Source organism: Ranitomeya imitator, chromosome 10 (assembly GCF_032444005.1).
Source record: "Ranitomeya imitator isolate aRanImi1 chromosome 10, aRanImi1.pri, whole genome shotgun sequence".
In the NCBI taxonomy this organism is placed as follows: Eukaryota; Metazoa; Chordata; class Amphibia; order Anura; family Dendrobatidae; genus Ranitomeya; species Ranitomeya imitator.
In genome coordinates, this window is record NC_091291.1 from 109,355,278 (window position 1) to 109,382,228 (window position 26,951).

Sequence of the window (26,951 nt, forward strand, 5' to 3'; positions counted from 1 at the left end):
TTCAAGGTTTCAAAGGTTTTTAATGTAAGTAATAACATTATCCAAAGCCAGCTTTCCAGACACCATGTCAGGTTGGTTAAAAGAGGTGACAATTCCATGGAAGCCATCTTTAACAGGATACCATGTGACAGGGACTCCATTGTCCTCCAGACGTTTTTTGTAGAGAATCCCATCATCACGAAGAACATCAAACTCACATGTTAGTATGTAGGCCTGTGGTAGTTGCCGGATCACAGCATCATCGGACAACAATGGGGAACATGGAAGGTCAAGAGTTATCTTAACTTTCTCATAAATGTCTTTATTGAAGGGCGCCATGACTTGAGGTTTGTAGCCTTGGACCTTAAATTCCTCAGAACTCAACCACTTACTTAATTTTTGTCTTATTTCTGGAGGAACATGGCTGCCCTTTATTATTTCTTTCGATAAAGAAGGATCGCCACCTATATAGGTAATTAAGTAGTATAGAACATCTTCTTGGAGTAACAATGGAACCATCTTATTTTGTTGGTACGAGGATAAATTCAGGTCCGCCATCTGGAGCACTGGGTATATCAGCACTTGGGCAAGAGGCTTTGGAATATCTGTCCTGCCCACGAGAGCTTGACAAACCCCAGCTGTAAGGTTGCCCCCGGCACTGTCTCCACATATTATAACAGAAGAAGGATCGACTCCATGTTCTTGTGCCGTCTTCAGAAAGTGAACTGTAGCCAAGACACAGTCATCAAATGCAGCCGGGCATCTGTGTTCTGGTGCCAGGCGGTACCTAAAATATTACAAAACAAAAAAACATTTTATATTGGTATTTTGTTGTTTAGCTAACAAGGGTCAATATCTGGTTAATAAAGACCACCATATGCATTGTTTACCACCTCTACCCATTTCATATAGCTTGTAGTCATCTTGCATAAGGTATTATTAATTACTCCTGAAGTATGACGCAATGAAAACGAGCCATGATCAAGCTAAGTCCCTCAGATGGAGAAATTAGATTTCAACTATGATCAAATGTAATCGGATTTGTTGCTTTAGACAACTCACTCTTATCCACACTAATTATCACCATACCTGCAAATTGAATTGATAAAAATCCCATATCATCATCATTACCACTTCATTACATTAATTAAAGCATCAGGAAATGTTAGAGGAATGTTGTCACCTTACCCAACTGAGACAACCACCGCTCCGGAATTCTTGGCTAGGTATCGGCATAAAGTTTCATAGGTGTCTAAACCAAATAAGCAAGATATTAGTTATTAGGATCCATTCTACTATCAGTGTCATAGAAATTCTCCGGAGCCATTCTATCAGGAACCAAAATCAATGTACTGGAATATAAGTTGATGTGCATGTAGTGTGTAGGCACATGTTCACACTGGCAACTAAACAGAGAAAACGCAAGACAAAAAGAAAAGAACAAATTCCCTACAGTAAATAAATGAATAGCAATAGTGCATAAAAGTAATTAATATTGAGTACTTGGTTAACATAAATTTGATTAAAAAAGTAAAAGCCATCCCACCATGTCACAGTGACCCTATTCGGGATGGTAGTAACCTCTAATTTTTTAAACCTTACCATGTGTCTACTGACGTATGTGTGAATAAGGGCTGAGACAGACCAAGGCCCAAGCTAATGGATACCCAGCCTTGGGGAGGGTTGAGTTGGACATTACATTTAAAAAGCTCCCCACTGCTGGGTGTCCATTAGTCGGGGCCTCGATCCTTCTCAGCCCTTATTCTCATGTATGTCAATAGACACATGGTAAGGTTTTAATACTAGAGATTAGCATTGTCCTTAATAGGGTCACCTTGACGTGGTGGAGTGGGTTTAAGTTTTTTTGGTCAAAATTATGTTTATCAAGTACCCTACATTATTTTCTCTTAATTCTCTTAATCTCCTGGCTCTTACTGAAACCTGGATCCAGCAGTCAGACACCACCGCTGCTGCTGCTCTTTCATATGGTGGACTACACTTTTCTCATACCCCAAGATCAGACAACAGAGCAGGTGGAGGCGTTGGTCTGCTCCTTTCACCCAAATGTACTTTCCAAGTTATCCCCCAAGTACCCTCACTTGTCTTCCTTTCCTTTGAGGTCCATGTGGTCAGACTCTACGTCCCCTTCTCCATGCGAGTGGCGGTGGTGTATCGTCCTCCCGGCCCCTCTCATCAGTTCCTGGATCACTTTGCCACCTGGCTTCCACACTTTCTCTCCTGTGACACCCCCACCCTTATCATGGGTGATTTCAACATCCCCATTGCCTCTCCCCTCTCCCCATCTGCTTCTCACCTTTTATCTCTATCCTCCTCTTTTGGCCTTTCGCAGCATACTAACTCTCCAACACATGAAGATGGAAACTCCCTTGACTTGGTCTTCTCCCGACTTTGCTCAGTGGATGACTTCACAAACTCCCCTCTCCCGCTCTCTGACCACAACCTTCTTTCATTCTCTATCAAGAACTGCCATCCCGCTCAGGTCACCCCCACTTTCCACACCTATAGAAACATACAGGCCATTAACACCCAGAAACTTATGATGAACTTGCAGTCCTCATTGGCCCCTATTTCCTCCATCTCATGTCCTGATTCTGCATTGAAGCATTACAATGAAACCCTGCAAAGTGCTCTGGATGAAGCTGCTCCTCCTATACATAAAACAACTCGGCACAGATGGCAACAACCGTGGCACACGCTGCAAACACGTTTCCTGCAGCGGTGCTCCAGGTGCGCAGAACGTCTGTGGAGAAAATCTAATCTACCCGAAGATTTCATCCATTATAAGTTCATGCTAAAGACATACAATTCTGCCCTTCACCTCTCCAAACAAACCTACTTCAACACCCTCATCACCTCCCTGTCCAATAACCCTAAACGTCTCTTTGACACGTTCCAGTCCCTACTCAACCCAAGAGAGCAGGCCCCAACCACGGATCTCCGTGCTGACGATCTGGCCAATTACTTCAAAGAAAAAATTGACCACATTCGACAGGAAATCATCTCCCAATCTCTTCATACCATGCACTGTCCTCCCTCCCCCACTGCATCTAGTTCACTCTCTGACTTTGAAGCAGTTACAGAAGAAGAAGTAAGCAGGCTCCTTGCATCTTCTCGCCCGACCACTTGCACCAGTGACCCCATTCCGTCACATCTCCTCCAGTCCCTTTCCCCGGCTATCACCTCTCACCTAACAAAAATATTCAACCTTTCCCTCACTTCCGGTATTTTTCCCTCCTCATTTAAGCATGCCATCATACATCCATTACTTAAAAAACCATCCCTCGATCAAAACTGTGCCGCTAATTATAGACCTGTCTCTAATCTTCCCTTCATCTCTAAACTCCTCGAACGCCTGGTCCACTCCCGTCTTACCCGCTATCTCTCAGATAACTCTCTTCTCGACCCTCTTCAATCTGGCTTCCGCTCTTTACACTCTACTGAAACTGCCCTCATTAAAGTCTCTAATGACCTACTAACAGCTAAATCTAATGGTCACTACTCCATGCTAATTCTCTTGGATCTCTCTGCAGCATTCGACACTGTGGATCATCAGCTCCTCCTCACTATGCTCCGCTCCATCGGCCTCAAGGACACCGTTCTCTCCTGGTTCTCCTCCTATTTCTCTGACCGATCCTTCACTGTATGTTTTGCTGGTTCCTCCTCCTCTCACCTTCCCCTTACTGTTGGGGTTCCTCAAGGATCAGTCCTAGGCCCCCTACTCTTCTCGTTGTATACTGCCCCTATTGGACAAACAATCAGTAGATTTGGTTTCCAGTACCATCTCTATGCTGACGACACCCAATTATACACTTCTGCTCCCGATATCACACCGACCTTTTTAGAAAACACCAGTGATTGTCTTACCGCTGTCTCTAACATCATGTCCTCCCTCTATCTGAAACTAAACCTGTCAAAAACTGAACTCCTCGTGTTCTCTCCCTCTACTAACCTACCTTTGCCTGACATTGCCATCTCCGTGTGCGGTTCCACCATTACTCCAAAGCAACATGCCCGCTGCCTTGGGGTCATCCTTGATTCTGACCTTTCATTCACCCCCTACATCCGATCACTGGCTCGCTCTTCTTACCTGCATCTCAAAAACATTTCTAGAATTCGCCCTTTTCTTAATTTCGACTCTGCAAAAACTCTGACTGTTTCACTTATTCATTCTCGTCTGGACTATTGTAACTCTCTACTAATCGGTCTCCCTCTTGCAAAACTCTCCCCGCTCCAATCTGTCCTGAATGCTGCAGCCAGGATCATATTCCTCACCAACCGTTACACCGATGCCTCTACCCTGTGCCAGTCATTACACTGGCTACCCATCCACTCCAGAATCCAGTACAAAACTACTACCCTCATCCACAAAGCACTCCATGGCTCAGCACCACCCTACATCTCCTCCCTGGTATCAGTCTACCACCCTACCCGTGCCCTCCGCTCCGCTAATGACCTCAGGTTAGCATCCTCAATAATCAGAACCTCCCACTCCCGTCTCCAAGACTTTACACGTGCTGCGCCGATTCTTTGGAATGCACTACCTAGGTTAATACGATTAATCCCCAATCCCCACAGTTTTAAGCGTGCCCTAAAAACTCATTTGTTCAGACTGGCCTACCGCCTCAATGCATTAACCTAACGATCCCTGTGTGGCCTATTTATAATAAAAAAAAAAAAAAAAAAAGGTTCCTCGCATCATGTTCTCATACACTTTATGCAGTATTAGCCCTCTGTGTCTGTACTGCTACATACTTAGGCAATTAACTGGTTCATGCAGCTTTACATGAACACCTGAGCCCTACACTATAGCTGGTCCGAATAACTAAAGCAATTGTTACCATCCACCTCTCGTGTCTCCCCTTTTCCTCATAGTTTGTAAGCTTGCGAGCAGGGCCCTCACTCCTCCTGGTATCTGTTTTGAACTGTATTTCTGTTATGCTGTAATGTCTATTGTCTGTACAAGTCCCCTCTATAATTTGTAAAGCGCTGCGGAATATGTTGGCGCTATATAAATAAAATTATTATTATTATTATTATTATTATTTTCATGCATTATTGCTATTTATTTATTTGCTCCCGCAAATTTGCTCATTTTGTTTTTGTCTTTTTGGTTTTGTGCTGGGATTTGTCCGTTCTATCAGGACCCATTAAAAAGTGGCCATAATAAATCGATTACATTTACTTAAGGGGGGTCTTCTAGTATATTCGCCCGATTTTTATGCTATTTTTTTGTGCGGAAGAAGTATAAGGATTTTTGGGATAGTGTTTTTTACAGTACATGTTTGCCGAATGCTAACAAATGTTTATATCATGAACAGAGTTTAAATAAGTACTGTGAAAAAAATGCAGTGAAGTGGAAAAGGAAAACAAAACGGTGGTCAACAGTGGCCATGATCCCAGCTGTTGTACTTATCTGAAACTGAAGGACTGTTTTTTTAAAATGCTGCCCAAAAATTGACCATCTAATGGGCAAGTTAATCCAAAAGCTAAGAAAGTACACATGCACACAAGAACACAAGACTGACGTAATGCTCCATTGTGCGCTGCATGTTCCGAGCACCGAGCCTGCGCCGGAGAATTGCTCCCTATAAGGTGCTATAACTTTTTTAATATTGTGAATCGAGATAAATTATTTGGCAGATCTATCCTTCACACTAAATACATGAAAAATACAACAAAAAAATGAATAGATTTTTCTGATCCGCTAGACTAAAAGACCACCATAACTAGATTATACTGGATGTTGCTAGCTACAAAAGAAAGTCGGGTATGTAAAAATACAAATGGGGGGCTTCTGTTTCTAATTTCCTTTGCAATGTTGCTGCCTATCTTATACTGAACAATGTGGGTCACAAAACCTCCTTTCCTTTGAAAGGTTGTAAAGAGTTTGAAAAGTGTCCCAAAATGCATTTACAAATAAGTTGACTGCTACCATGACAGACCCTCACTGAAGCTGTTGTTGAGTAGTTTCTTTTTGGGATAGGCTTGGTTCCCCACTTCTGTGTTGGGTGTTGCCCCATTCCGGTTAAGCACTTTTTACATTATTTATATTACATGCTGTACTCATGCTGTTTTGTGCATACGTATGATGAAATGTATGAGGGCCAGTGGATGTTTGGTGATCAGTATGAGTGTCTCCTGGATGAAAGAGGACCAGGTCCAAAATGCATGGTAAGGGGATGAGGTGACGGTCTCAGTCCAAAATGCTGTCATAAAAAATTACAATAACATACGCATAACATTTTTATGGATGGAGATAGGTAAATGGATAAAAAAAGTTAAATTTTAGGCTCACCTGGATTCATGAAGCAACTAGCACAGGTGTAGTCACACACCCAGGGCATTTACACAGCTGGCTAGATGGTACGTGAAATAGTGAGGACATGGAAATCAGGTGATGGTGAAAGGCAGATGAACAAGCAGTAAGCCATCCATGTCCTTATTCTGCTTGTCTTCAGCAACCTGTGGACTTTTTTGTGCATCATCTTTGGGGCATATAGTTTGAGCATGGACAGTCTGACCTCCCACCCCTGTAACCTCTGCAGTAAGGCTGGCAGCGCTCATACGTCTACCCTAACAAGACACCCTCTGGGTATGACGCTGAGCACGTGCACTCAACTTCTGTGGTCGACCATGGCGAGGCTGATTCTGTGTGGAACCTGTCGTGTTACACCTCTGTATGGTCTTGGCCACCGTGCTACAGCTCAGTGTTGGCAATCTTCTTATAGCCTCGGCCATCTTTATGTACAGCAACAATTCTTTTTTTCAGACCCTCAGAGAGTTCTTTGCCATGAGGTGTCATGTTGAACGTCCAGTGACCAGTATGAGCGAGTGTGAGAGCGATAACACCAAATTTACCACACCTGCTCCCTATTCACTCCTGAGACCTTGTGATACCAATGAGTCACATGACACCGGGGAGGGAAAATGACAAATTTGGCAAAATTTGGCCATTTTCACTTAGGGGTGAACTCAAATTGCGTGCAAAGCATCTAATTTGTTTTCCTAATATTCAAAAGCCGTATTGCGATTCATATTTCATATATTTCACATTGACATGCATTAGCACGATAGAGTGCAACCTATTTTTGTATATTGTATATGGAGGTAGCTTCTCCTGGTATGCACCTATTCAGACTAGCTTGGATGTGCCAGTCAGTTTTTTGTTATTTGTATATTAGCTTACTGACCAAGCACTCCGCCCTTAAACATATGGTGATTTTAATTACAGCAGGTTCCTACCCACCCATAAAAGCAGGAATTACTGAGGGAGGTGTCCACATTCACCCAGGAATTAGACATCAGGCTAAGAGAGGTATTGACATTGGTCAGGGACCCATCAGTTTTTGAGACCACCTTGACATTGGTTGCTGGGCAGACATAATTTGGCCAAATTGTGTGCAAAGTGTCTCATTGTTTTCCTAATATTCAAAAGCCGCAGTGCTATTCATATTTCATATATTTCACATTGACATGCTTTAGCACGATAGAGTGCAACCTTTTTTTGTCAATTGGTTAAAAGACACTCAAAGGCTTCAACATATGAACAGAAAGTCATTTTTATATCGATATACATACTGTATGTGTTAGGAGTCGAGTTTCCTCTGCTGCACAGGGGGAATCTCAATCCGTGTCTGCTGCGGTCTCCCATTCTGCTTCGGCCGCAGTGGGTTCTGCTCAGCGGAGGCGTCGCTCCCAGCGTCTCGCTGGGACTGATTCTGTGCAGAGGGTTACTGCTGCCTTTTCTGGCTCTCCTGTTGTACCCTGCACTGATTTGCGGCGAGCTGGCTTCTCTGGGACTAAGTCCTTATTTTCACACACTGAGCATGCCCAGGGCAAGGTCTCCCGTTGGAGATCGAGGGTCACATGCTCAGGTGCTGCAGCACATCTCATTGGCCCTCCTGACAGGTCTTGGAAGGGCAAAAGTTCTGTGGCCACTTCCTGTGCTGCAACTATATAAACTGCGCATGACCGCACGGCCATGCGCTAGTATTGTTCTATTATGATATATGTGTGTGTGTAGATGGATGTATGTCGATGGATGAAAGCTCCTAAATATCCCTCCCTAGAGTTGTTGTCTGCTCGCGGATGTTGGTAGCTATCTAGCGCCCGACTTATCATCTGCACGATATACACATTACAGCGTCCTCTTGCTGTGTCCGCCTGTACGGCGCCGTGCGCTTGCCTTGCGCTTTCCATACCCAAGCCTCAGTGGTTGGTGGCGTCCGTCAGTGCGACATTGCTCGCACTCCTGTGCATTATATATTTCCTTTTAGTTTCCTTACACACCCAGTTGCGGTGTAGTGCCAGCAAGGGTCTAATCGGACTTCAATCCCAGTCGGGGTTAAGTACGCTGACTACTTGCTCGCGCTTTAGGTGCGGTACCGCAGTCCTGTGACTCAACAGGATTGCTCCCTTCACGCTGGGTGAGGTTGAACCCACGTGTTTATACTTTAGTGTACCGCCATATAGTCTGCTATTTACTAGCAGCAGGGTTTCTCCTGCACGGTGGACCTCGGACTGCGAACGCACCTTGTTCTATTCCATCTTGTACTTGGTGCGTTCCGCCAGTCCTAACAGTATGTTAATTCTTTTTTGTGTTTCTGGGTGATTTTATTTAGGCAGGTTTCAGAACAGATGGGAAGAACCATCAGACAAATGAATAAGTAAGTACATCCCTTCATACAGAAGATCAATAAACCACAGAGTTTTATTTGCTTACCGATACTCCCAAACACGAATCCTCCTCCATGAAAGAACATGACTCCTTTTCTGCCACCAGCTGAAGGAGATCGGGGCTGGTAGACTCTCACCGGCACTCCTCCAAATTGTAGGTCTTTTGTGAAGATCTCTGGATCCTCCTTCAGCTTTGGCGTTAATTTTTTTTGTAGAAAATTAATAGGTCCTGCAACGTTCCATATTCCAAGTTTATCAAGAAACTTCCCCTGTAAAGAAAAGAAAAAGTGAAAAATCACAAAGACATGTCTGATGTTGATCCAAGTGTTGGATTAAAATAGACAATGCAAGTCTATGGGTCTGTTGAAAAATTGGACAATATTCAAATGTCATCCCAGTGTGGTCCGATTTTCATAAACTTTTACTAAGAGAAGAAGGAGAAACATTTTTTTACACATACGAGAAAAACATGGATGACATGCTGTTGAAACTCTGATGAAACGTGGTCAGTTTTTAGGCCACACAAAGGCCACGTTCACACGTTCAGCATTTGTAAGCTAAAACCAGGAGTGGAACAGTCAGAGGAAAAGTATAATAGAAACACGTCACCACTTCTGCATTTTATTTATCACCCACTCCTGGTTTTGGCTTACAAATACTGATGTAAAATACTGACCAAATACTGAACATGTGAATGTGGCCTGACGCATAGACTTGCACTTGGCAGTTTTATCTGAGACTTAGATTAAAATCAGACATGTCTACTTAATTTTATATGGACCAATCAGTCTGCAAAAAAACACTTACATGTGGACAGCTTCACACTATAATAAGTAGGAGTGCTAGCCATCAAAAGCATGTACTTCTTACTCTGTAAAAGGTTGACCTATTATAGGCAGGCAGCAGCATAGAGGGAAAATAACAACACCCCCCACAATAGTTTAGAAATTACTTTAACTGTGTGAAACATGTAATGACGACAGTCTGCTCTTCCCACTGACGTCCCTGCAGAGCTGTGTTTGATTACAAAATGTGGGGAATAGAGCAGAGATGACTGTGATTACATACAACTTTCATCTTTCATCTCATGGCAGTCAGTATGGGAATATTACAGCAGAGTTTTGTCCCATTACAGTCACCTGTGCATCAGCAGCTCTTCTTTCACAGCACTGTCAGCTCTGAGGTATTCATCCTCCAAACTGACTCCCCTGAGATGAATGATAAACGGTGCTTTGAATCACGCTCATCTCTGTCCCAGCGCTTATAATCGTTCTGCAGTGTGATCAGTGAGGAGATCAGACTGTCTGTCATTACATGTCTCATACCAAAGAATGCCCGTTTTAAGCTATTTTGGGGGGATGTTCTTTTTCCCTTGCATGTTGCTGCTTGCATATGATTGGTCAACCTCATAGAGAGGAAAAAGTACTCAACCCCAGAGCTAAATCTATGGTAATGCCCCTTGGACTTAAGATAAATTATATCCTAAATTTTACAAGCTAATATCTCCTTAATATTGAAGAGAAATTAAAATATACAGAGCATTAAAAAATTATTCATACCCTGTGAAGTACGTAAGTGTTTTTTTTTATTTCGATTGTATGTGATAAACCAATAAGTAGCAACTAGCAAGTATTTGTGAAGTGTAAAGGAAATGATACACAGTTCTCAAATCATTTTAAAAGTATAAATCTGCAGCCATTAGTCCATGATGTGGCCAGTTTAACATGTGGTTAAAGGTTCTATTTAATGACAGAATAGTCAACTGTATATACATGTACAGTGGGGCAAAAAAGTATTTAGTCAGTCAGCAATAGTGCAAGTTCCACCACTTAAAAAGATGAGAGGCGTCTGTAATTTACATCATAGGTAGACCTCAACTATGGGAGACAAACTGAGAAAAAAAAATACAGAAAATCACATTGTCTGTTTTTTTAACAATTTATTTGCATATTATGGTGGAAAATAAGTATTTGGTCAGAAACAAACAATCAAGATTTCTGGCTCTCACAGACCTGTAACTTCTTCTTTAAGAGTCTCCTCTTTCCTCCACTCATTACCTGTAGTAATGGCACCTGTTTAAACTTGTTATCAGTATAAAAAGACCCCTGTGCACACCCTCAAACAGTCTGACTCCAAACTCCACTATGGTGAAGACCAAAGAGCTGCCAAAGGACACCAGAAACAAAATTGTAGCCCTGCACCAGGCTGGGAAGACTGAATCTGCAATAGCCAACCAGCTTGGAGTGAAGAAATCAACAGTGGGAGCAATAATTAGAAAATGGAAGACATACAAGACCACTGATAATCTCCCTCGATCTGGGGCTCCACGCAAAATCCCACCCCGTGGGGTCAGAATGATCACAAGAACGGTGAGCAAAAATCCCAGAACCACGCGGGGGGACCTAGTGAATGAACTGCAGAGAGCTGGGACCAATGTAACAAGGCCTACCATAAGTAACACACTACGCCACCATGGACTCAGATCCTGCAGTGCCAGACGTGTCCCACTGCTTAAGCCAGTACATGTCCGGGCCCGTCTGAAGTTTGCTAGAGAGCATTTGGATGATCCAGAGGAGTTTTGGGAGAATGTCCTATGGTCTGATGAAATCAAACTGGAACTGTTTGGTAGAAACACAACTTGTCGTGTTTGGAGGAAAAAGAATACTGAGTTGCATCCATCAAACACCATACCTACTGTAAAGCATGGTGGTGGAAACATCATGCTTTGGCGCTGTTTCTCTGCAAAGGGGCCAGGACGACTGATCCGGGTACATGAAAGAATGAATGGGGCCATGTATCGTGAGATTTTGAGTGCAAACCTCCTTCCATCAGCAAGGGCATTGAAGATGAAACGTGGCTGGGTCTTTCAACATGACAATGATCCAAAGCACACCGCCAGGGCAACGAAGGAGTGGCTTCGTAAGAAGCATTTCAAGGTCCTGGAGTGGCCTAGCCAGTCTCCAGATCTCAACCCTATAGAAAACCTTTGGAGGGAGTTGAAAGTCCGTGTTGCCAAGCGAAAAGCCTAAAACATCACTGCTCTAGAGGAGATCTTCATGGAGGAATGGGCCAACATACCAACAACAGTGTGTGGCAACCTTGTGAAGACTTACAGAAAACGTTTGACCTCTGTCATTGCCAACAAAGGATATATTACAAAGTATTGAGATGAAATTTTGTTTCTGACCAAATACTTATTTTCCACCATAATATGCAAATAAATTGTTAAAAAAACAGACAATGTGATTTTCTGGATTTTTTTTTCTCAGTTTGTCTCCCATAGTTGAGGTCTACCTATGATGTAAATTACAGACGCCTCTCATCTTTTTAAGTGGTGGAACTTGCACTATTGCTGACTGACTAAATACTTTTTTGCCCCACTGTATATACAGTTTATATATATACACTGGCTTTTCCATTTTCCATTTGGCTTTCTCTACCAAAGCTTATAGGATAAATCCTTGCAACACACAACAAATGATGCGAGAATTAAGAATAAACAGTGCCCATAACTAGAATTCTGAGACTGGAGTAAGAACAAGTAGGAAAACAAAGAAAAAATATTCAAATTCAGGTTATGAACTTACCAAGATGAATGAGCCAACAACAAATGTATGAGCCATCCGAAGAAATTTAGGATTTGCAATCCCTGGTGGGTACTCCGCTTTCGAGGATTCATTCCAGGTGATCCCCAAAAATATCAGAAGACCCAAGACAAGGAAAATGATGATTACTCCGAGCATTCTTGCGGCTTCTGTTCTTTCTGGCTTTCTCACTTTCTGGTTTCCTTTAATAGTAATTGCCATGTAGTAATTATAGGGTAGAGAAGCTTTACCTCCTCTTATAGGAGAAGTGCCGCCTACAGGAGATTATAACTGAATGATAATAATAATATTTAAGTTGAAGTTACCAAATATTCAAGGGCAAACACACCTTCTCTGTATGGTTCCTTTGACATTTCCTGCCCCAGCCTGCTGGCTCTTCCCTTAGCAAAAAGTTGCTTTTAGAACATTAGGAATCAATTGACAACTAAGTGATACAGTTCAATTTTTTTTCTTTTAATGCAAAAATTCACAAACTTACATGAGCCCCACTGTTAGACTCCAGACTGTGATACCATTTAAAATTGGCTGCGTTCTCATTATGGATGCAGCCAATTTTTCGTTTGTTTGCCTTTTTGCCTTCTTGTTGTTTTTCCTTCCTTTTTTCAAAGAGCCATTACATTTATATGTTTTTCATCGACAAAGCTATATGAGGGCTTATCTTTGTAATTTTGAAAGACATCATTATTTTCCATTATTGTGAAAGGGAAAATTGGGAAAAATTCCAATTGCGGTGAAATGGTAAAAACCCACTCACCCCACAATTTTGCCTTTTTTTTTTTCATTTTTACAACATTACCGTAATTGTAAATTGTAATAATTGTAAATAATAATAATTCACATGGAAAGAACCTTTACTGCCACACACCATTTTATAATACAAGTATACCACCATTTGCAATTATTAAGTAGAAATACCAGTTGTGCCAGTAATTTACGAGGAAGGGTCAAACCTTGTTATAATTGACTTTGTTGTAATTTAAATACCACCTTTTACCAAAGTTCTATCATTAATGTGTCTATGTTATGATGATGTTATGTTGTGTAATGTTATCTAGGGTATCGTGTGCTGCGTGCCACCCGTACCACCCTGCGTGCCACCTGTAGGTATGTACATTACTGGAATACAATCTTGATATGTGACTATAATAAAGTTTTAATAAAATTATAATGCTCTATTAAAACTTTAATATCATTATGATGCAACAGATTTGAGACTGAAAGATGTTAGTCCTCATTGAGTTATGTGGGTGAATGCTGACATCACTAGAATTTGCAAGTGAAATACGCCTTAAGAATCTCCTTTGCAGGGTATTGCTGGGTGGTGGGTCAAGGGTTTGAAGTTCTGCCAGTAGCGGGTGAGTATTTTGCATACTAGTTAGCAGTACATTAGGCTGCAAATGAGATGGCTGGTCATGGGTCAGCATGGGGTTAACATTACATTCATCCTAATGACCCCTGTAGTGTCTGAGGGAGCATAAAAGAAAAGGACTTTTCTGCCAGCCGGAGTCAGATTCACAGATGGCACAGACAGGTACAGGATGAGGTTGTGTTAAGTGAATGCTTGCACCATAGTTAGCTAGCAGTGGGAATTAGTAACCACTGGCTACTAAGGTACACCACCCCAGGGCTTAGATGGGGACACTGAGGAGCTATAAAACTCCAGCCTGAGCTGTAAGCATGTGAGATTTGTCCCAAATTGAAGAAACCAGCTGTTAGGTTTCAAGTTCCTGCCGCTGTACAGGGGGAATCTCAAACCATCTCCACTGCGGTCTCCCATTCTTCTTCAGCCGCAGTGTAGCCTGCTCAGCGGAGACATCAGTCCCGGCGTCTGGGACTAAGTCCTGCTTTTCCTCTACTGAGCATGTCCAAGGGACAACCTCTCATTTGAGGTCGGGGATCACATGCTCAGGTCCTGTAGCACTTCCTATTGGATCACTAGGAAGGTCCTGGAGCACCTCCACTATAAAAGGTTTGCATGGCCACACGGCCATGAGCTAGTATCAACTTATGTTCATGAGTGTATGAGCTTTGCTAGTTTGTGGTCTGTGTCAGCATGTGCTCAGGGTCGGCTGTAAGCCACTAGAATTCCGGCACCTCCGGAGAGGAGTTTGTTTGTATGATTCTAGGGCAGGCGTATAGCAACTAGAATTCCAGCACCTCCGGAGAAGAGTTGCTTGAGTGCTATTGCTGACTGTATGACCACTGTATGCTACCTGCTCCATTAGTGATCTTCTGTCCTCTGTGAGGTTTACAGAGCACACTGTTTCCTTTAATCCCTGCGACTCTGAGAAGCAACTGAGTTTGCTCCCATACAGACCGGGTGACGGAACCCATGTCTATTCAGGCGTAGTACCGCCATATAGTGCCGCCATTTACTAGCAGCAGGTTCCACACCTGCACGGTGGACCCTGGGCTGTGAACGCACCTATACCAGCCAGCCCTAATGCCAGCTCCCCTGCCACCGCAGAATAGAGCAATGAGGATTAGTCTTGTTTGCATATACTGTACATCCTGTATAAATATGAGATAGTCAAAGAAATGTAAATTCATTTATTGACTGGCATATACTGTTTGCAATTAGACAAACATGTTAAATACATTGGAAGGTGTGCCAGACAAAGCAGTAGAAGACAGTACAACGTAAGCGCAAAATACATATATCTAGAAACTGAGTATACTATTAAACCACTAAATTACTGCAAAAGTGCCAAGATCAAGTCATTAAAACCGTCAGCCCAAAAATAATATAATAAAATAAAAATTGAGAAGTTACTTGGCTATAAATGATTTATAGTATACGAATTAGTAACAAACACTCAATGACCGTGCTGAAACAAGAAATCTATGTCCGGGCTAAAGAGAGAACTAGAAGTTAGCAAAGTGGTAAACACGGCAAGGAATAATAGGTGTATGACTACATATCAAACAGTATCTGTGTTCTACTGCTGGAGTGGTGCCGAACCCCAACACACATTTCGGCAGATACTGTTTGGTGTGTAGGAAGCACGCTTAGCTGCCTGCACCTCTCTCATCTTTCATTAACATTTTCAGGAAATTCGACTTAGATTTGATCCTCTACTGATCAAACCATTTATCTTAACATGAAGCCAAAAACTGGAAAATCTCAACATTTTTTACCATAGAAGGTTTCAAAGGTTTTTAATGTAAGTAATAACATTATCCAAAGCCAGCTTTCCAGACACCATGTCGGGTTTATTAAAGAAGCTGACAATTCCATGGAAGCCATCTTTAACATGATACCATGTGACTTTGACTCCATTGTCCTCCAGCCGATTCTTGTAGAGTATCCCATCATCTCGGAGAACATCAAACTCACATGTTAGTATGTAGGCCTGTGGTAGTTGCCGGATTACAGCATCATCGGACAACAATGGAGAACATGGAATGTCAAAAGCTTTCTTAACTTTATCATAAATCTCTTTATTAAAGGGCGCCATGATGTGAGCTTTGTAGACCTACAGTCAGGGCACATAACTGGACAACTGCCTGAATACCTGCCCCATATGAAAGGAGAACACGTTGAACTGGCTGCATCACAACACTGTTGGCTGAATTCTATGATTTCTTCAGTAGAGAATTAATTGCACCACCCGCCTCAGGGTTATTGTCATCATCCACCTGAATTATTATAGAGCCTTCCTCCTTCAGACTTCTGGCTCACGCAGACGTATTTAAAGGGAACCTGTCAACAGGGTTGTGCATAGTAACCTACATACGGTGTCAGGTCGGCGCCGTTATGCTGAATAAAATGATACCTTTGTTGATGAAATCCGTCTCGTGCTTCTTTTTTAAATCCTTATGTTTAGCTTTTAGTTAATGATATGCTCGAGTCCTAAGGCGGGGTTCATGTATGGTGCTCTGGTTATATATTCATAATGCAGCCTGCTGACAGGTCACTGATCCCTCACGGGCCTGCCTCCTAGTTTGCATAATAAATATACTAATGTGTGTATTTGAAAAAAAAATCACTTCATCACATACATGAACCCCGCCTTAGGACTCGAGCATATCATTAATTAAAAACTAAAAATAAGGATTAAAAAAGAAGCACGAGATGGATTTCGTCAACAAAGGTATCATTTTATTCAGTATAACGGCGCCGACCTGACACTGCCTGTAAGCTACTATGCACAATCCTGCTGACGGGTTCCCTTTAACCACTCAGGGTAACCATTTGGCAACAGCTATGTTCTCTTCTTGCAGATTACCCATTTAGAAGTAGCTATGTCCTCTTAACCCCTTTCTGACATTAGACATACTATCCCGTCGAGGTGGTATGACCACCGACGGGATAGTACATCTAATGCAATCAGCCGCACTCACGGGAGGAGCGCGGCCGGGTGTCAGCTGACTATCACAGCTGACATCTGGCACTATGTGCCAGAAGCGGTCACGGACCGTTCCTGGCACATTAACCCCCGGAACACTGCGATCAAACATGATCGCAGCGTTCCGGCAGCATAGGGAAGCACCGCGCAGGGAGGGGGCTCACTGCATGCTTCCTTGAGACCCTTGAGCAACGTGATGTGATCGCGTTGCTCCGAGCGTCTCCTCCGTCCTCCTCCCTGCAGGCCCCGTATCCAAGATGGCCGCAGGGCTCCTTCCGGGTCCTGCATGGAGGTGGCTTGCAAGCGCCTGCTCAGAGCATGCGCCAGCAAGCCTCCTGCAGTGCCTGTCAGATCGCTGATCTGACACAGTGCATTGCAAAGTGGGACAAAGTAACAAGGTAAAAAAAAAATATTTACATGTGTAAAAAAAAAAAAATCCTAAATAAATAAATTAAAAAAAATATTGTTCCAATAAATACATTTCTTTATGTAAATAAAAAAGAAAACAAACAATAAAAGTACACATATTTAGTATCACCGCATATGTAACGACCCGACCTATAAAACTGTCGCACTAGTTAACCCCTTCAGTAAACACTAAAGAAAGGCAAAAAACAATGCTTTATCATCATACTACTGAACAAAAAGTGGAATAACGCGTGATCAAAAAGACGGATATAAATAAACATTGTACCACCGAAAATGTCATCTTGTCCTGCAAAAAACGAGCCACCATACAGCATCATCAGCGAAAAAATAAAAAAGTTATAGCCCTCTGAATAAAGCGATGCAAAAATAATTATGTTTTCTATAAAATAGTTTTTATTGTATAAAAGCGCCAAAACATAAAAAAAGATATAAATGAGGTATCGCTGTAATCGTACTGACCCGAAGAATAAAACTGCTTCATCAATTTTACCAAACACGGAACGGTATAAACGCCCTCTCCTCTAAAGAAATTTACGAATTGCTGGTTTTTATTCATTCTGCCTAACAAAAATCGGAATAAAAAGCGATCAAAAAATGTCATGTGCCCAAAAATGATAGTAATAAAAACATCAACTCGTCCCGCAAAAAACAAGACCTCACATGGCTCTGTGGACCAAAATATGGAAATGTTATAGCACTCAGAATGTGGTAACGCAAAAAATATTTGTTGCAATAAAAAGCGTCTTTTAGTGTGTGACGGCTGCCAATCATAAAAACCCGATATAAATAGTAAATCAAACCCCCCATTATCACCGCCTTAGTTAGGGAAAAATAATAAAATAAAAAAATGTATTTATTTCCATTTTCCCATTAGGGTTGGGGCTAAAGTTAGGGTTGGGGCTAAAGTTAGGATTAGGGTTGGGGCTAAAGTTAGTGTTAGGGTTGGGGCTAAAATTAGGGTTGGGGCTAAAGTTAGTGTTAGGGTTGCGGCTAAAGTTAGGGTTGGGGCTAAAGTTAGGGTTGGGGCTAGAGTTGGGGTTAGGGTTTGGATTACGTTTACGGTTGGGTTAGGGGTGTGTCAGTGTTAGGGGTATGGTTAGGGTTGGGATTAGGGTTAGGGGTGTGTTGGGGTTAGGGGTGTGTTGGGGTTGGGATTAGGGTTAGGGGTGTGTTCGGGTTAGGGGTGTGGTTAGGGTTGGGATTAGGGTTAGGGGTGTGTTGGGGTTAGGGTTGGAGTTAGAATTGGGATGTTTCCACTGTTTAGGCACACCAGGGGATCTCAATCCATACAATTCTGCATTGAAAAAGTAAAACGGTGCTCCTTCCCTTCTCAGCCCTGCCGTGCGCCCAAACAGTGGTTTACCCCCACATATGGGGTATCAGCGTACTCAGGATAAATTGGACAACAACTTTTGGGGTCCAATTACTTCTGTTACCCATGGGAAAATACAAAACTGGGGGCTACAAAATCATTTTTGTGGAAACATTTTTTATTTTATTTTCACGGCTCTGCGTTATAAACTTTAGTGAAACACTTGGGGGCTCAAAGTGATCACCACAATCTAGATAAGTTCCTTTGGGGGTCTAGTTTCCAAAATGGGGTCACTTGTGGGGGGTTTCTACTGTTTAGGTACATCAGGGCTCTGCAAACGTAATGTGACGCCCACAAACCATTCCATCAAAGTCTGCATTCCAAAACGCCACTTCTTCCCTTCCGAGCTCTTCCATGCGCCCAAACAGTGGTTTACCCCCACATATGGGGTATCAGCGTACACAGGAAAAATTGCACAACAAGGTTTGGAGTCCAATTTTTCCTGTTACCCTTGCGAAAATAAAAAATTGGGGGCAAGAAATCATTTTTGTGAAAAAAATAACATTTTTTATTTTTACGGCTCTACATTATAAACTTCTGTGAAGCACTTGGGGGTTCCAAGTGCTCACCACACATCTAGATAAGTTCCTTAGGGGGTCCACTTTCCAAAATGGTGTCACTTGTGGGGGATTTCAATGTTTAGGCACATCAGGGGCTCTCCAAACGAGACATGGCGTCCTATCTCAATTCCAGCCAATTTTGCATTGAAAAGTCAAATGGCGCTTCTTCACTTCTGAGCTCTGCCATGTGCCCAAATAGTGGTTTGGGGTCCAATTTCTCCTATTACCCTTAGCAAAATAAAACAAATTGGATCAGAAGTAATTTTTTTGTGAAAAAAAAGTTAAATGTTCATTTTTTGTAAAACATTCCAAAAATTCCTGCGAAACACCTGAAGGGTTAATAAACTTCTTGAATGTGGTTTTGAGAACCTTGAGGGGTGCAGTTTTTAGAATGGTGTCACACTTGGGCATTTTCTATCATATAGACCCCTCAAAGTGACTTCAAATGTGATGTGGACCCTAAAAAGAAAATGGTGTGGTAAAAATGAGAAATTGCTGGTCAACTTTTAACCCTTATAACTCCCTAACAAAAAAATGTTGGTTCCAAAATTGTGCTGATGTAAAGTAGACATGTGGGAAATGTTACTTATTAAGTATTTTGTGTGACATATCTCTTTAATTTAAGGGAATGAAAATTCAAAGTTGGAAAATTGCGAAATTTTCAACATTTTTGCCAAATTTCCGATTTTTTTCACAAATAAACTCAAGTAATGTCAAGGAAATTTTACCACTAACATGAAGTACAATATGTCACGAGAAAACAATGTCAGAATCACCGGGATCCATGCAAGCGTTCCAGAGTTATAACCTCATAAAGGGACAGAATTGTAAAAATTGGCCCGGTCATTAACATGCAAATCACCCTTGGGGGTAAAGGGGTTAATCTAGCTGGTTGGCAAATACACAGGGACATCTTATTACATCTCTGATATATAACGTTGCCATTAATAAGAAAAAGTCTTTCTCATGGGGTTGAAAGGAAATATTTTGCCTGATTTCCGTTTCACTGATCTGTTGCTTGTTGGGATCCATTTGTGAAACAATTCACCATGTTTATGAATGAGTTTTGGCAGCTTTTTCAGGAAAATAGTTGAATTGATTCTCCTATCAAATTAAACATACCAGTAAATACATAAGTAATAATAATATTATGACACGTTTGTTATTGTTGAAATATCAATTTTTAAGGAAAGGAATTACTCTTTAGTTCGATATGTGGATGACTTTGGATCATGGACATGTTTAATTATTTTCTTCTTTTTAGAAAGAGTATACATCATCTATCTCTTTCTATATTTTAATAAAGATATATGTTTAATAGTTAAGCATCTTTACATATGTGTTGGTTGGTATTATATTAATTTCCATACATAGGGTGTGCCTGCTTAGTCATTAAACCTGTTTATCATGGGTGTAGATTCACCTGTACTAGGGTGTAATGGAGAGAACCACAGATTGGCGGTGCCAATCTGCATTCTAATTTTTAGAGTGCCAAGGATACGTATGATTGTTTTTAAAGAAGCGCTCCTCCTTCTCCCATCAAAAATGTTATTCTCTAAATATATTGCAGCCATTGTATTATATAGCACCGTGTACTTACAATTGCTCATTTTGCCTTTTTACCCAGATAATTCTTTCCTTTTCTATTAGGTCTATGACATCACATGATTGATGAGCAGAATTCTTCTAAGTCAGGCCCATATATATTTGTATCTCATGAACCTAAACTCCCATTATGTCCAACGGTAAGGAGATGCTGGGAGTTGTTATCAGTCTTTATCAGACTGTGGACCATACAGGAGCCACAGTACTGATAAGATGTAGTCAGTATCAACAAATAAACATTTACATCCAGGTACCTTATAGGTGATCTCTTCTCTGATTCAGTCTTTTTTTGCTTTTCATGGCAGTGAATATTAATTTCTCTTAAAGCGTGCACAGTTATAGCCGCAGTCGCTGGCTTGCGGCACACATCCTACATACCTTCCCTGCGCACCCTCCCTGCATCTCATTCCGGTCGGCACCAGAAGCTCTTCCGGCCGAGCGATCACGTGGCCCCTGTCATTAAGGTGGAGTGAATATTCATTACCTTAATAAGCGGGGACACGTGATCGCTCGGCCGGAAGAGCTGCTAGTGTCCAACGAGATGCAGTGAGGGCGCGCAGGTAAGGTAAGTAGGATGTGCCTTTTTATAGGACTCATGCATACAATGATAGGAGATAAGGAGCCATGCATACAAGGAGAGGAATGGGCGAGCCATTCATACAAGGACAGGGACGGGGGAACCATGCATACAAGGACAGGGATGGGGGAGCCATGCATACAAGGAGAGGAATGGGCGAGCCATTCATACAAGCACAGGGACGGGGGAAACCATGCATAAAAGGACAGGGATGGGGGAGCCATGCATACAAGGACAGGGATGGGGGAGCCATGCATACAAGGACATGGATGGGGGAGCCATGCATACAAGGACAGGGATGGGGGAGCCATGCATACAAGGACATGGATGGGGGAACCATGCATACAAGGACATGGATGGGGGAGCCATGCATACAAGGACAGGGATGGGGAGCCATGCATACAAGGACAGGGATGGGGAACCATGCATACTAGGATAGGGATGAGGGGACAATCCATACAAGGACAGGGACGGGGAGCCATGCATACCAGGATAGGGATGAGGGGACAATTTATACCCAACTTATACTCGAGTCAATACGTTTTCCCAGTTTTTCGTGGTAAAATTACATGCCTCGGCTTATACTCGGGTCGACTTATACTCGAGTATATACGGTACTTCCAAATGGGTAATCTGCAAGACAAGAACATACCTGTTGGTAAATGGTTACCCTGAGTTGTTGTAGAAAACACCTCCGGCACTCAAAAAAAGATATTTCTAAGGAACATTCCGTGTAACAAAAGAATCTTTATTTACAGACGATATATGAAATGGACAAGACTTCCGATGTTTCGGCTCTCAGGCCTCTATCAAGGATGTCTATTAACAATAGAAAAGAGAAGAAATAAATACAAATAAACTGAAGCATATCACTTCTATGCAAAAAGTCCGGGTTATGTTACAGGATCTGTATATCATATATCCTAAAATAATAAAGGATGTAGCAACCTTTACATCAAAATCTATTATTCAAGAGTACAAAATGACATAATAATGTGAATAATCTCAAACCAAGGGTTTTAGATAAAGTGAACAAAAATATATATAAAGCCAATGAGGTCAATATCAAAACTCACATTGCTACGGTAAATATCTGTCAAGAGAACACTTGCAATCTCTGAAAAGTTATAATATATGGAAAATCCACAAAGACCCAAGAAGGGAAGATCAGAACAAAGGCACAAGATAAGAAAGAAGGAGTAAAACTACCAAAGCAGATCATGTAAGTAAGGCTACTTTCACACTAGCGTCGGCCCGTCGCAGTGCGTCGGGCCGATGTACCGATGCATACTGTGAAATAAAATCACAATGGGGGCAGCGTATGCAGTTTTTCAACGCATCCGCTACAGTATTGTGAGTTGAGGGGGCGGAGCTTCGTCCGCGCATGCGCAATCGAAAATGGCAGACACGACGCACAAAAGAACGTTACATGGAACTTTTTTTGTGCCGACGGTCCGCCAAAACATGACGCGACGGATGCGACGTGTGGCAATCCGTCGCAATGCGTCGCTAATGAAAGTCTATGGAGAAAAAACGCATCCTGCGGGCAACTTTGCAGGATGCGTTTTTTCTGCAAAACAACGCATTGCGCCGTGCGTCGTACAATGCTAGTGTGAAAGTAGCCTAAGGTGAAAAATAGCAGGAAAAGAGAACACAATGACTCACAGACAGACAGCAGGAAGAGATTACCTGCCACAAGATGAATCGGCGTGCATGGCGTGGTTGCAGCCAGGAGTAGGGTAACAAGTGTGAGGAAATTCGAGTAATGGGAGTTTTAAAAGACCAGCGTGGTGAGCTACATCCGGGTAACACAGCGACCCCAGGGGAATCACCTGACATCGGCTCGGCGGCCCAAGATAAACAGTGCACCTGCATTAGAAAGAAAGACATGGGTGTAGCTGGAAGGAAGCCCAACAGTCCTCAGTGGTGAGACATAACAATACCCACGAGTCAGGTCTTATGACAGATACCTAAAAGGGGAAAGAGAGGGGGTGTGTGAGTAAAGGGCTTATGCGCACCATGCAAAAGGACCAAAAAAAATATTAGGACTGAAAGAATAATTCAAAGGGCAAAAAAGTAATAAGCATTCGAGAACCAGGAGAAGACTAAGAAAAGAGGAAGGGGAATAAAATATGTTAGCAAAGGAAAGGGGAAAATAGGAAAAAATGGGAAAAGGAAGGGGGGAGAAAAAAGGATAGGGAAGAGGGAAATGTATGAGAACCCATGTAAGTGGTATGCATAACCTGGGAGTTTTTCTTATTCAGAATTCATTGTGTGATCTAAAAAAAGAGCAAGAGAATATGTGGCTATCTCGCAATATATAGCAGGAGCAAAAAACCTTATGAAAGACCTCATATTCCCTGTTTAACCCATGAGGCTCTAAAGTTTGTAAGTTATATATCCAATAAGCTTCTCGTTTTTTTCAATAGCTTAATGCCATCACTACCCCTTCTAGGAACACTCACATTCTCAATAACCTGACACCTAAGTTAGGCTATTGTGTGTCCTGTAGAAATAAAATGTGCGGGGATGGGCAACATTGTTATTTTACATCGAATAGTCGATGTATGTATGGGTATCCGCGTTGTATGAATTTCACCTCCATATCCTTCACGCGCTCAATTTTTTTCCGGTCATCAGTGACAATACGTTGGAACGAATGGAACTAGGATTTTGGTAATTATTTTTTGACGTGCTGTGGGTGGCAACTTGAGAAGTGTAAGGGACTCTTTTTGTCAGTCGGTTTGACATAAAGGTCTATATCAAGAATCCCACTTTCCTGTGTTGACATTAGGGTATCAAAGAAATTAATCTTTTCAGTGCTCTATTGAATTGAGAAGTTAAGGTTAGGAATAGAGGAATTGATGTCCTGGAAGAACCTAATCAAAGAACCTCCAACACCCATTCACACCATAAAGATGACATCGATAAACCTCTTCCAGTACATGGAATGCTCACGAAAGAGGACGTGAGTATAGATATAATTTTCCTCAAATGAAGCGATACAAATATTGGCATATGGAGGTGCCATATTGGACCCCATGGCTGTGCCCGTCTTTTGGATATAATATTGGTCTGCAAACAGAATTCTTTTTTGAGAATTAAAGAAAGTAATTCAATACAAAATACTTTTTGTGATGAACCAAAGTCCGTATACCTGTTTAGAAATTCTTGGACAGTCCTTATACCATTACGGTGATCTATGCAAGTATAAAGGCTGTTGACATCTAGTGTCACTAAAAAAACAGTTGGTGGGGACAGGTCCAAGTGTCTTCAGACCGTTCAAGAAATCGGAGGTATCCTTCAAGTAACACGGTATGAAGGGCAACAGAGGGGTCAAAATTTTTTCAAGAGTTATGGCAAGGGGTGAAATAATAGAATTGGTAGCTGCACCAATTGTTGATTGAATATGTGTATTTTCTATTTTTTTATTGTTTTAATGCTATTATCAGTGTAGCTCCTGCTGTAGAAGCTGGGGACCCCCAAGGGAGTGGGGGCCATGAGCAAGTGCCCATTCTGCTCTCCCCAACCCCTAACACTGGCCCTGGTGGTTAAATATGTACAGTGCCTTGCGAAAGTATTCAGCCCCCTGGAACTTTTCAACCTTTTCCCACATATCATGCATCAAGCATAAAGATACCAAATGTAATTTTTGGTGAAGAATCAACAACAAGTGGAACACAATTATGAAGTTGATCGAAATTTATTGGTTATTTTACATTTTTGTGGAAATTCAAAAACTGAAAAGTGGGGAGTGCAATATTATTTGGCCCCTTTAACTTAATACTTTGTTGCGCCACCTTTTGCTGCGATTACAGCTGCAAGTCGCTTGGGGTATGTCTCTATCAGTTTTGTACATCGAGAGACTGAAATTCTTGCCCATTCTTCCTTGGCAAACAGCTGGAGCTCAGTGAGGTTTGATGGAGATCGTTTGTAAACAGCAGTTTTCAGCTCTTTCCACAGATCCTCGATTGGAGTGAGGTCTGGACTTTGACTTGTCCATTCTAACACCTGGATATGTTTATTTGTGAACCATTCCATTGTAGATTTTGCTTTATGTTTGGGATCATTGTCTTGTTGGAAGACAAATCTCTGTCCCAGTCTCAGGTCTTTTGCAGACTCCAACAGGTTTTCTTCAAGAATGTTCCTGTATTTGGCTCCATCCATCTTCCCATCAATTTTAACCATCTTCCCTGTCCCTGCTGAAGAAAAACAGGTCGTAACCATGATGCTGCCACCACCATGTTTGACAGTGGGGATGGTGTGTTCAGGGCGATGAGTGTTGTGAATTCTGTGGTAGAGCTCCCTCCTGTGGTCACAAGTGGTACTTCGGCTGATTCTCTCTGTGAGCTTCCGTTGGTGGAGGAGAGTGGTACTGCGGCTTCTGAGTTTCCTTCCTCAGGTGATGTGGTGAAGTCGTTAGGTGCTGCTCTATTTGACTCCACCTAGTGCTTTGATCCTGGCCTCCAGTCAATCTTCTAGTATTGGATCTGTTTCCTCCTGGATCGTTCCTGTGGCCTGCTGCTCTGCATAGCTAAGTTCCGCTTTTGCTTTTTGTTTTCTGTTTTTTTTCTGTCCAGCTTGCTTATTTGTTTCCTCGTGCTTGCTGGAAGCTCTGGGACGCAGAGGGTGTACCTCCGTGCCGTTAGTTCGGTACGGAGGGTCTTTTTGCCCCCTTTGCGTGGTTGTTTGTAGGGTTTTGTGTTGACCGCATAGTTACCTTTCCTATCCTCGCTCTGTTCAGAAAGTCGGGCCTCACTTTGCTAAATCTATTTCATCTCAACGTTTGTCTTTTCATCTTAACTCACAGTCATTATATGTGGGGGCTGACTTTTCCTTTTGGGTATTTCTCTGAGGCAAGGTAGGCTTATTTTCTATCTTCAGGCTAGCTAGTTTCTCAGGCTGTGCCGAGTTGCATAGGGAGCGTTAGGCGCAATCCACGGCTGCCTCTAGTGTGGTTGGAGGGATTAGGGATTGCGGTCAGCAGAGTTCCCACGTCTCAGAGCTCGTTCTATGTTTTTGGGTTATTGTCAGGTCACTGTGTGTGCTCTGACTTCTATGTCCATTGTGGTACTGAATTACCAGATCATAACAGTACTGGAGGCCAAAAGTACTAATGATTCCCAATAGAGGGAAAAAAGAAGTTCTGAGACCATTTTTTTTTCTTTGCACTGTGTTTTGCCTTTTTTTTCCCCTAGACATTTGGGTGGTTCAGGACACAGGTGTGGACATGGACATTCAGGGTCTGTGCTCTTCAATGGATAATCTCGTTATAAATGTACAAAAGATTCAAGATTTGGTGGTTCAGAAGCCTATGTTAGAACCAAGAATTCCTATTCCTGATTTGTTTTATGGTGATAGAGCCAAGTTTGTGAATTTCAAAAATAATTGCAAACTGTTTCTGGCCTTGAAACCTCGCTCCTCTGGTGACCCAGTTCAACAAGTGAGAATTATTATTTCTTTTTTGCGTGGCGACCCTCAAGACTGGGCATTTTCCCTTGCGCCAGGAGATCCTGCATTAAGTAATATTGATGCGTTTTTCCTGGCGCTCGGATTGCTGTACGATGAGCCTAATTCAGTGGATCAGGCAGAGAAAAATTTGCTGGCTCTGTGTCAGGGTCAGGATGAGATAGAGGTATATTGTCAGAAATTTAGAAAGTGGTCCGTACTCACTCAATGGAATGAAGGTGCGCTCGCAGCTATTTTCAGAAAGGGTCTCTCTGAAGCCCTTAAAGATGTCATGGTGGGATTTCCTATGCCTGCTGGTCTGAATGAGTC

General features: G+C 42.2%; 1 protein-coding gene across 4 annotated transcripts; it reads right to left on the reverse strand.

Annotated features, from left to right (window-relative positions):
- On the reverse strand, positions 1-23,068 carry LOC138651496 (arylacetamide deacetylase-like 4). 4 transcript variants are annotated; one of them, XM_069741756.1, is made up of 6 exons: positions 22,863-23,068; positions 21,826-21,992; positions 12,264-12,463; positions 8,723-8,945; positions 1,168-1,231; positions 1-766 (listed from the first exon to the last, which is right to left on the reverse strand). In XM_069741756.1, exons 3-6 carry the CDS (start codon positions 12,417-12,419, stop codon positions 10-12), a joined length of 1,200 nt encoding a protein of 399 aa, XP_069597857.1. In that variant the 5' UTR covers positions 12,420-12,463; positions 21,826-21,992; positions 22,863-23,068; the 3' UTR covers positions 1-9. The 4 variants fall into 4 exon arrangements, with proteins under 4 accessions (XP_069597857.1, XP_069597856.1, XP_069597858.1 ...); XM_069741755.1 differs by having other exon boundaries at positions 12,264-12,535; positions 22,863-23,043; XM_069741757.1 differs by lacking the exon at positions 21,826-21,992 and adding an exon at positions 21,747-21,806 and having other exon boundaries at positions 22,863-23,041.
- Positions 23,069-26,951: the final 3,883 nt, after the last annotated feature.

Coding starts and splice junctions, on each gene's coding strand:
- LOC138651496 (XM_069741755.1), bottom strand. CDS start 12,482: ATGGCAATTACTATTAAAGGAAACCAGAAAGTGAGAAAGCCAGAAAGA. Junction 1,232..8,722: donor ATTCGTGTTTGGGAGTATCG/GTAAGCAAATAA, acceptor TATTTGGTTTAG/ACACCTATGAAACTTTATGC. Junction 767..1,167: donor GCGGTGGTTGTCTCAGTTGG/GTAAGGTGACAA, acceptor GTAATATTTTAG/GTACCGCCTGGCACCAGAAC.